This window comes from Pan paniscus, chromosome 2, assembly GCF_029289425.2.
Source record: "Pan paniscus chromosome 2, NHGRI_mPanPan1-v2.0_pri, whole genome shotgun sequence".
Lineage (NCBI taxonomy): Eukaryota > Metazoa > Chordata > Mammalia > Primates > Hominidae > Pan > Pan paniscus.
Window position 1 is genome coordinate 178,530,873 of NC_085926.1, and position 11,726 is coordinate 178,542,598.

Consider the following 11,726-nt stretch of genomic DNA (forward strand, 5'->3'; position numbering starts at 1 on the left):
CTGTAATCCCAACATGTTGGGAGGCCAAGGCGGACAGATCACTTGAGACCAGGAGTTCAAGACCAGTCTTGCAAACATGGCAAAACCCATCTCTACTAAAAACAAAAAAAAAATTAGCCGGGTATGGTGGCACACAATGGTAGTCCCAGCTACTTGGGAAGCTAAAGTAGGGGGATCACTTGAGCCTGGGAGACAGAGGTTGCAGTCAGCTGAGATCATGCCACTGCACTCTAGCCTGCGCAACAAAATGAGACCCTGTCTCAAAAAAACAAAACAAATGAAAAAACCAAGGACTCTTCCAGACTTGGGGTCTTCAGATATGCTGGTCTCTCTTCCTAGAACATTTTCCTTCCCTAATGGCTACTTGTATATTATTATTCAGGGCCTCATATTATTCAGTTTGTATATAAAATTAGAGAGGCCATCCCTGCCCACTTAATTCAATACAGTTTTTCCCAGTTATTTTCTCTCATAGCAACCTTTTCATATTTAGTAATTACCTTCAAACAACTTACCACAATTAGTAACTATGTTTCTATTTGTTGTTTATTTATTTTCTATCTTTGCCACTAGATTATAAGATGAATGACAACAGGAACCATATGCATTCTTAAAAATTTTTTGCTTAAGCTTAATGGCAAGAAGCATATGCATTTTGTTCACCCTACATTCGCAATCTAGAGTAATGCCTAGAACATAATAGCACTCCATAAAAATCCACAGAGAGAACAGATATAGGAATTACAAGAGTTTTAGATTTGTATGGAGTTATATCTGTCAGTCTTTTCTTTGGTGATGTTTATGTTTTGTGCTACACTGAGGAATGCCTTTCCCAGATTATTTTAAAAGTCTCCAATAATTTCTTCTCATACTTATATAATTACATATTCTACAGCAAAATTTGTAATGCACATGAAATTATGTTCATATGTGAGAGGAAGCAGATTCATAACTCTTTTTTCAAAACAAATAGCAATACACCATTCATTAAATAGTTTATCTCTCTCCTTTGATTTGAAATGCATTCTTTTTATATTAAATTCTCACACATGGAAAGATATGCTTCTGGATGTCTGGTGTTTCGTTGATTTATTTATCTTTACAAAAGTGCCACACTGTTTTGAGTAGCATAGCTTTTTAGTATGGTAGGGCAAAACATACTACCACCACCATCACAACTATTCTGTCTAGTATCACACACTTTCACCTCCAAATGAACTTTGGAATTGAGTTGTCAAGTTTTTTTTAAAGAGCCCTAGGCATTTTCACTGAAACTTTCTTGAATATACAGAATAATTTAACAACTGAAACTTTTATCATATTGTCTTCTGACCCAGAAATATGTACATGTCTCCATTTGTTCAGATCTTCTTTTATGTAATTAATTCTTAATATATTTGCACATGACCAGATTCAGAGCATTTCTATAACCCCAGAATTAGAAGAAACCTCCAAGATTTCCCCGACTACAAAATGTACATCAGCAACATGCAGTGCTTTTACACTTCCACTGATTAGGTACTCACTACCTCCTAAGGAAATACATTTTACCACAATAGATAATGAAATAGATAATGACTTGGATAATGAAATAAGTCTCATAGGGAAAATGTCAGAGGGGTCCTGTAATTGTCCTGTTTCACAATTTCCTTATCTACACAAAATGCTTTTTTAGTGATGATTATCTTGACCAGTATCTATAAAAATTTTTAAACATGTACACGTCACAAGGCTGCATCAGACTGTTGACTGCTCTGTTGAGCACTGTTAATGAAAGAGATGGATGTAAATAAAGTCTTTATAAAGGGGCACTGACTTCACAGCCAAATATTATGCAATATTTCTGAAATCATTGTTACTTTTTTTCAGTGTTTTCATCATTGTTCCTGGCACATAGTAATCTCTTGATTAATACTCACTGAATTAACGAATCGATCATTCTTATGGATTTATTTCTCCTCATAATGGGGACATAACTACATTAAAAACATGTTCTAATGCAGAGGAACAGTAAAGACCTCTCTAATTACAGACTTTCAATATCCTTTTCTGGGAAATACACATTCACAATTTGTTTTTGCCCATGACAACCACTGCCTTGTAAAAAAAAATTATGTAATATACTTAATATTTTTAAGGATGTGTACAAGTATTGTCATGTAATTAAGTTGGGTACAGTGGTGTGTATGGAAGGGGTGTGTGTGTGTGTGTGTGTGTCTAATTAATTCCTGAAGATGAGTGACATTAAACAAAAGCTGACAATTTTCTATGACTATTTCCTAGAACCCAAGGCAAAGAAGAAAAGAAAGGTCTTTATATCAAAGTATTCTCACCTATAAGTAAAATGGTCCTAAAAATCAAAAGAGTTGGTTAAACCAATACTTTAAGAAGCTTTGATATTCAGAGGTCCACACTTTTTCTAGTGGAAAAACACACTTTACTGATTTTATTCATTTACTCTAATTCCACAGATGGTGCTTCATGTCTGTATATGTAAAGTACCACAGTACCTTTTTTTCTCTTTTTTTTTTTGCTTTACTTTTTTTTCATTTAATTTCTTGAAATAAATCAAAAGTGCTACTCCCTTGAACATACAAATGATAAGAAAGCAAAATAGCCTTATCACTGATATGGAGAAAGTGAAATATGAGGTGGGTCTAGACTCAAAGGCAGGGCTTCGACCAAATTGAGAACTAGCTAAAGCAGGGATGAAGGGGAAGCAGCTTTCCATAAGACATGCTTGCCAGCGTCCCATGTCAGTTTACCATTGCCATGGCAACACCCAGAAGTGATCACCCCTTTAGGCTGGATGCGGTGGCTCACACCTGTAATCCCAACTCATTGGGAGGCCAAGGCTGGTGGATCACTTGAGGCCAGGAGTTCGAGACCAGCCTGTCCCACATGGCAAAACCCTGTGTCTACTAAAAATACAAAAACTAGCTAGGTGTGGTGGTATGCACCTGTAATCCCAGCTACTTGCAGGGCTGAGGCACAAGAATGCTTGAGCCTGGGAGGCAGAGGTTGCAGTGAGCCAAGATGGTGTCACTGCACTCCAGCCTGGGTGACAGAGCAAGACTCTGTGTCAAAAAAAAAAAAAAAAAAAAGTTATCACTCCTTTCTATAGCAACAACCCAATCACCTGGAAGTTACCACTCTTGTTTTAGAAACTGCTGCATAATCTGACCCTAAGTATATGTATAATTAAAAGTGGGTATAAATATGATGGCAAAACTGCCTCTGAGCTGCTACTCTGGGCACCTGTTTTCAAGTATCCCTGCTCCACAAGGAGCAGTACCTCTGCTGCTGCATACTGCCACTTCAATAAAAGTTGCTGTCTAACACCACTGGCTCACCCTTGAATTCTTTCCTGTGTGGAGCCAAGAACCCTCCAAGGCTAAGCCCCAATTCTGGAGTTTGCCTTCCCTGCATCAAAAGATTTAGTGGTCCAGATAGAGGATTAAATCAGCCACAGTCAGCTTACAGGTGCAGTGGTATGATCTCGGCTCACTGCAACCTCTATCTTCTGTGTTCAAGCGATTGTCCTTCCTCAGCCTCCTAAGTAGCTGGGATTACAGGCATGCACCACCATTCCTGTAAGCCAAAGCCTAATCCAGAGAAGGGCCCTTAACTTTCTTCAATTCTATGAAGGCTGAGAAGGGTGAGGAAGCTGCAGAAGAAAAGTTTAAAACTAGCAGAGCTGGGTTCATGATGTTTAAGGAAAGAAACCATCTCCACAACACAAAAGTACAAAGTGAGATAGCAAGTTCTGATGTAGAGGCTGCAGCAAGTTATCTAGAAGATCTAACTAAGATCATTGATAAAGGTGGCTACACCAAACAACAGATTTTCAACATAGATGAAACAGCCATATATTAAAACAAGATGCCATCTATGACTTTTATAGCTCAACAGGAGAAGTCAATGCCTGGGTTCATAGCTTCAAAGGACAGGTTGACTCTTAGGGGCTAATGCAGCCGGTGACTTTAAGTTGAAGCCAACACTCATTTACTATTCTGAAAATCCTAAGGCCCTTCAGAATTATGCTAAATCTACTCTGCAAGTGCTCTATAAATAGAAAAAAAAAAGCCTGGATGACATGTCTGTTTACAACATGGTTTACTGAACATTTTAAGCCCACTCTTGATTCCAGCTGCTCAGAAAAAAAGGAATTCCTCTCAAAATATTACTGCTCATTGGGCCAGGTGTGGTGGCTCACACCTGTAATCCCAGCACTTTGGGAGGCCAAAGCAGGCAGATCACTTAAGGTCAGGAGTTCAAGAGCAGCCTGGCCAACATGGTGAAACTCCATCTCTACTAAAAATACAAAAATTAACCAGTCATGGTGGCACATGCCTGTAATTCCAGCTACTCAGAAGGCTGAGGAAGGAGAATCGCTTGAACCCAGGAGTTAGAGGTTGCAGTGAGCCAAGATCACACCACTGCACCTCATCCTGGATGATGACAGAATAAGGCTCCATCTCAAACAAACAAACAAAAAATTAATGCTAACTGACAATGCACCCGGTCACCCAAGAGCTATGATGGAGACGTACAAAGAGATTAATGTTTTCATGCCTGTTAACAGAACATTCTGCAGACCATGGATCAACAAGAAATTTTGACTTTCAAGACTTACTTCAGAAATACATTTTGTTAGGCTATATCTGCCATAGATAGTGATTCCTACGATGGATCTGAGCAAGGTAAATTGAAAACCTTCTGGAAAGGATTTATCATTATTGATGCCATTAAGAACATTCATGATTCATAAGAGAAGACCAAAATATCGGTATTAATAGGAGTTTAGAAGAAGAATATTCCAGCCCTTATGGATGAGTTTGAGAGGTTCAAGACTTCAATAGAGGAAGTAACTGCAGATAAGGTAGAAATAGCTAGAGAACTAGAATCAAAAGGGGAGCCTGAAGATGTGACTGAATTGCTGCAATTTTATTAACAAACTTGAACAGATGAGGAGTTGTTTCTTATGGATGAGCAAAGAAAGCAGTTCCTTGTGATAGCATCTACTCCTAGTGAAGATGCTGTGAACATTGTTGAAATTAAAAGGAATTTAGAATATTACACAAGCTTATTTGATAAAGCAGCAGCAGGGTATTGGAGAATTGACTCCACCTTTGAAAGTTCTACTGTGCATACAATGTTATCAAACATTATTGCATGCTACAGAAAAATCTTTCATGAAAGGAAGAATCTGTTGATGCGGCAAAGTTCATTGTTCTCTTATTTTAAAAAATTGGCGCAGCCACTTGAACCTTCAGCCACCACCTTGATCAGTCAGCAAACATCAACATCAAAACAAGACTCTCTACCAGCAAAATGGTTACAACTCACTGAAGGCTCAGATACTTGTTAGTATTTTTTTTAACAATAAAGTATTTTCAATTAAGGTATGCACACGTTTTGAATTTTTTATTGAACACCTAATAGACTGAAGTAAAAGTAAACATAACTTTTACATGCACTGTGTGACTTGCTTTATTGCAACGTTCATTTTGTTGCAGTGGTCTGGAACTGAACTCACAATATCTTGAAGGTATGCCTACACAAGAAAAACGAAGGTATGTGATCTAGGAAATACAGCCTCAACTCAGCAGAGGAATAAAGAGAATTTCGAAGGTAACAGTTGTAAAACAGGCCTGTGGGAAAATCTGTACATATTGGAAAATACAGCACTCCAGAAGGAAGTGGGTGGGAAGTAGAGGGCAGAAGGAATAGAAGAGTACCTTGAAGATCTGATGCTTTAAGATGTATAAACTTAAAGCAGGCAATGCAAGGAAGTAGACTGGCAATCTAGGATGCAAGAAATTAAAATGACAGTACTTGGCAATGCAGGCTCTTTTTTGGTTCCATATAAATTTTAAAGTAGTTTTTTCCAATTCTGTGAAGAAAGTCATTGGTAGCTTGATGGGGATGGCATTGAATCTGTAAATTACCTTGTGCAGTATGGCCATTTTCACGATATTGATTCTTCCTATTCATGAGCATGGAATGTTCTTCCATTTGTTTGTGTCCTCTTTTATTTTGTTGAGCAGTGGTTTGTAGTTCTCCTTGAAGAGGTCTTTCACATCCCTTGTAAGTTGGATTCCTAGATATTTTATTCTCTTTGAAGCAATTGTGAATGGGAGTTCACTCATGATTTGGCTCTCTGTTTGTCTGTTATTGGTGTATAAGAATGCCTGTGATTTTTGCACATTGATTTTGTATCCTGAGACTTTGCTGAAGTTGCTTATCAGCTTAAGGAGATTTTGGGCTGAGACGATGGGGTTTTCTAGATATACAATCATGTCATCTGCAAACAGGGACAATTTGACTTCCTCTTTTCCTAATTGAATACCCTTTATTTCTTTCTCCTGCCTGATTGCCTTGGCCAGAACTTCCAACGCTATGTTGAATAGGAGTGGTGAGAGAGGGCATCCCTGTCTTGTGCCAGTTTTCAAAGGGAATGCTTCCAGTTTTTGCCCATTCAGTATGATATTAGCTGTGGGTTTTTCATAAATAGCTCTTATTATTTTGAGATACGGCCCATAAATACCTAATTTATTGAGAATTTTTAGCATGAAGGGCTGTTGAATTTTGTCGAAGGCCTTTTCTGCATCTATTGAGATAATCATGTGGTTTTTGTCTCCGGTTCTGTTAATATGCTGGATTACTTTTATTGATTTGCATATGTTGAACCAGCCTTGCATCCCAGGGATGAAGCCCACTTGATCATCGTGGATAAGCTTTTTGATATGCTGCTGGATTCGGTTTGCCAGTATTTTATGGAGGATTTTTGCATCGATGTTCATCAGGGATATTGGACTAAAAATTCTCTTTTTTTGTTGTATCTCTGCCAGGCTTTGGTATCAGGATGATGTTGGCCTCATAGAATGAGTTAGGGAGAATTCCCTCTTTTTCTATTGATTGGAATAGTTTCAGAAGGAGTGGTACCAGCTCCTCCTTGTACCTCTGGTAAAATTTGGCTGTGAATACATCTGGTGCTGGACTTTTTTTGGTTAGTAAGCTATTAATTTTTGCCTCAATTTCAGAGCCTGTTATTGGTCTACTAAGAGATTCAACTTCTTCCTGGTTTAGTCTTGGGAGGGTGTATGTGTCCAGGAATTTATCCATTTCTTCTAGATTTTCTAGTTTACTTGCGTAGAGGTGTTTATGGTATTTTCTGATGGTAGTTTGTATTTCTGTGGGATCAGTGGTGATATCCCCTTTATCATTTTTTATTGCATCTATTTGATTCTTCTCTCTTTTCTTCTTTATTAATCTTGCTAGCGGTCTATCAATTTTGTTGATCTTTTCAAAAAACCAGCTCCTGGATTCATTGATTTTTTGAAGGGTTTTTTGTGTTTCCATCTCCTTCAGTTCTGCTCTGATCTTAATTATTTCTTGCCTTCTGCTAGCTTTTGACTGTGTTTGCTCTTGCTTCTCTAGTTCTTCTAATTGTGATGTTAGGGTGTCAATTTTAGATCTTTCCTGCTTTCTCTTGTGGGCATTTAGTGCTATAAATTTCCCTCCACACACTGCTTTAAATGTGTCCCAGAGATTCTGGTATGTTGTGTCTTTGTTCTCATTGAAGCCAAAAGAACAAAGCTGGAGGCATCACGCTACCTGACTTCAAACTATACTACAAGGCTACAGTAACCAAAACAGCATGGTACTGGTACCAAAACAGAGATATAGACCAATGGAACAGAACAGAGGCCTCAGAAATAATACCACACATCTACAACTATCTGATCTTTGACAAACCTGACAAAAACAAGAAATGGGGAAAGGATTCCCTATTTAATAAATGGTGCTGGGAAAACCTGCTAGCCATACATAGAAAGCTGAAACTGGATTCCTTCCTTACACCTTATACAAAAATTAATTCAAGATGGATTAAAGACTTAAATGTTAGACCTAAAACCATAAAAACCCTAGAAGAAAACCTAGGCAATATCATTCAGGACATAGGCATGGGCAAGGACTTCATGTCTAAAACACCAAAAGCAATAGCAACAAAAGCCACAATAGACAAATGGGATCTAATTAAACTAAAGAGTTTCTGCACAGCAAAAGAAACTACCATCAGAGTGAACAGGCAAACTACAGAATGGGAGAAAATTTTTGCAATCTACTCATCTGACAAAGGGCTAATATCCAGAATCTACAAAGAACTCAAACAAATTTACAAGAGAAAAACAAACAACCCCATCAAAAAGTGAGGAAAGGATATGAACGGACACTTCTCAAAAGCAGATATTTATGCAGCCAACAGACATGAAAAAATGCTCATCATCACTGGCCATCAGAGAAATGCAAATCAAAACCACAATGAGATATCATCTCACACCAGTTAGAATGGCGATCATTAAAAAGTCAGGAAACAACAGGTGCTGGAGAGGATGTGGAGAAATAGGAACACTTTTACACTGTTGGTGGGACTGTAAACTAGTTCAATCATTGTGGAAGACAGTGTGGCGATTCCTGAAGGATCTAGAACTAGAAATACCATTTGACCCAGCCATCCCATTACTGGGTATATACCCAAAGGAATATAAATCATGCTGCTATAGACACATGCACACGTATGTTTATTGCAGCACTATTCACAACAGCAAAGACTTGGAACCAACCCAAATGTCCAACAATGATAGACTGGATTAAGAAAATGTGGCACATATACACCATGGAATACTGTACAGCCATAAAAAATGAGTTCATGTCCTTTGTAGGGACATGGATGGAGCTGGAAACTATCATTCTCAGCAAACTATTGCAAGGACAAAAACCAAAACCAAACACCGCATGTTCTCACTCATAGGTGGGAATTGAACAATGAGAACACTTGGATACAGGAAGGGGAACATCACACACTGGGGCCTGTTGTGGGGTGTGGGCAGCGGGGAGGGATAGCATTATGAGATATACCTAATGTAAATGATGAGTTAATGGGTGCAGCACACCAGTATGGCACATATATACATATGTAACAAACCTGCACGTTGTGCACATGTACCCTAAAACTTAAAGTATAATAATAATAATAAAATATATATATATATAAAATCACAGTACTATGGGCCCTTCTTGCAACAATCATTTGAGGATAAAATCCAGCCAGCCAAAAGACAAATCAAAATGAAAAGTTCAAGAAAGATAAACTGAATAAAAGTGACTGCAGTAAGGACCATTAAAGCAAATCAAGTATAAAACTAACACTAAACACTTGTGATAAATTAAGGGCATTGAATCAAATGCAAATAAAACTTGATAATATTAAAAATGATAAAACCATTATTTTTAATAGGGGAAAAGGAGGTGGGAAAATGTGTAAGAGTGCTGACTTATTCTTTAAAATCAGAGACATTCAGTAATCTGTATTTGAAATATAGAGTTCTTAGAAACATTAACCATTTAATTTTTTCTTAACTTAGAGGAATTTTTTAGCAATCAGCACCTCTTGTGATCAAGTAATATTTACCTGAAATTCAACAACTGCTTTTTCTTCTCTCAAATACTAAAATAAATATTTTGTGTTAAAAACCGCATATATATAATTCCATTATAATACTCATTTTTCTCTTCTTTCTGTATATCTGTATACCAAGATGTCTGAAATGTGTGTTTAATGCCATGGTAATCATTTCTACAGTACAGTGGGCACTTTGGAGAGGGAATACCTTAAGTTTTTATCTCATACCCTTCTATTCTGTTTGAATATCTTAAATTTACAGGAGTTGCTTTTTAAATGTCAGAGTTTATTTATGTAATGCAATTGTGGTGCTCATTTTTCTTCTTTATATGGCTCTATAATTTTTTAAAATAGCTAATATACGTAATATGTACATAAAAATCCTGTGTGACACATATTATGGCAAGAATACTAAAACCTAAAATTTGGATGGAACCTTAACCCATATTATGTCCCTAGAGCCCGCGAAGTAATTAGTTTGTTTATCTCCATCTCCGCTTTACAAAAAAAGAAGCAGGATTAGGGTTGGTAAATAGGATCTGAACCCAGGGCTGGATACTTAGTATTAATTCCTCGGTACTCAGTGCTAGATCCCTTACATTTTCTAATATTGCCCTCCTTTGGGGAAAAATTGCAGTCTTCTAAATTACACATGAGTAAATAGGTCAGAACGTGTTAAAAAGCATTTCCATTGTTTTCAAAAGGTAGAGTAACAGGGTTTTCATTTTCCTTTTTTAGAGCTGAGAAAACTTTCTGTTCCGTTTTATAAAGTTGTGTAAGCATCATCTGTTATTCTTGGACCTTCTTCTACACAACATACCACCACCAAAGTTTTTCAAAATTTGCTGACCCGGTTGCAATTTTTTATTTTTTTATTTTTATTTTTTCGTAGAGACGTGGTGGGAGGGGTTTGTGGGGGGTCTCGCTTTGTTGTTCAAGCTTGTTTACTCCTGGCTTTTAGGGATCCTCCGCCTCAGGTGTGAGCCACTGCGCCCGGCCTGCAATTTTTTTTTTTTTTAACAACTGCTATGAATTGTAGTTAGTGTAAGTTCGTCCTTACAACGTAAAATTTCTTATGTTAATCTGTGACAACTCAATCTTCTCTTTGAAAAACTGTAAACTGCACATTTCATTCTTACTGGGCTGTTCCTCTTGAAAACATCTCAAGTCACTTTCAGCTTTAAACATTACAGACAAAAACTCACAAAGAAATATGAACCTTCTGGAGTTTAATTTATAAACGTGCGCAAATAACCGTTGCTATGCAAACCTCAGAAGTTCTTTTCCAAGTAGCTCTTTAATTTTTGAGCAAGGAAAAAGCGGGCGCCGGAACCAGCCTTTCCTCTCCCGCCAGGAGGAATGAAATAAGTAAGAGGAGTGGGCATGAGGAAGGGAGTAATAATTCGAGCTTTATAACCCTAAATGTCAATTATGGTTTTAATAGCATTTTTAAATGCTTAACAATTACTGAAATAGGCAGACAGGGTAAGGGAGGAGGGCGATGGCGCGGGGGAGTGTTAGAGGAAGCACAGGATTAGGAAAGGAGAGAAATAAAAGGGCTGGGGTGGTACTGCCAACCAGAAAACGCCCCCAACAGGCTCTCTCTGCTTCCTCCCGCCTGCTTCAATTGATCTCACCTGATCTTCCAGTAGCTTGTTCTCCTCGTTTGCCACCGGGATGGCGAACCCATCCTCCCAGTGCAGCTCAGCCAGGAATTCGCTACTCATGACTGCAAACGGATAGAGAAGATACAGAGCAAAGATCCGCCTTCTTGTACAGCGGGTGAGCAGCACCCGCGTCAAGCCCAGGCACCTGCACAGTGCCGCGGCAATTGCCGCGGGAGCCCTAGCAACCTTCCCGCGTCCTTAGTTACCAAACAGGAAACGCTCCAGCCCGAAGGCGAAACTTCCGGTTGAGAACTCCCTGCCTGCAGGCCGAAGAATCTTTTTTTTTACCTTGAGCACTGAGGGATGAGCAGCAACTTGCCCCTCCCGAGGTTCCCGGGGGTTGCCAGGCGGCAGCGTAACTTTCCACGAAAAGGCGGCTCTCGGATCGCTCCCGGAGCGTGTGAAACCTGTGGCCCCCGGAGCTGGCTGGAGGACCACGGCGCAGCTGGCTGGAAGTAAACCACACGATCCTCCGATTGCCTGGGGGAAGACGGGAGCCAACAGAGATTATAAACTAAGTTTCTTTTCAAGGTGTGTTTGCTGTGTTGTGTAGATTTGAGCTACTACAGTAGGTGAAAGTAGACCGAAGT

General features: G+C 38.7%; 1 protein-coding gene across 4 annotated transcripts in view; it reads right to left on the reverse strand.

Moving 5' to 3' along the window:
- CCDC39 (coiled-coil domain 39 molecular ruler complex subunit) overlaps positions 1–11,354 on the reverse strand; it is a 70,993-nt gene extending 59,639 nt beyond the window's left edge. For 3 of the 4 annotated variants that reach the window (XM_055110715.2, XM_055110717.2, XM_003831975.5), the window contains exon 1: positions 11,107–11,354. In XM_055110715.2, coding sequence (XP_054966690.1) covers positions 11,107–11,196 — 90 coding nt within the window. In that variant the 5' untranslated portion in view covers positions 11,197–11,354. The remainder of the gene's footprint in view (positions 1–11,106) is intronic. The other variant, XM_055110716.2, reaches the window with a different exon arrangement.
- Positions 11,355–11,726: the final 372 nt, after the last annotated feature.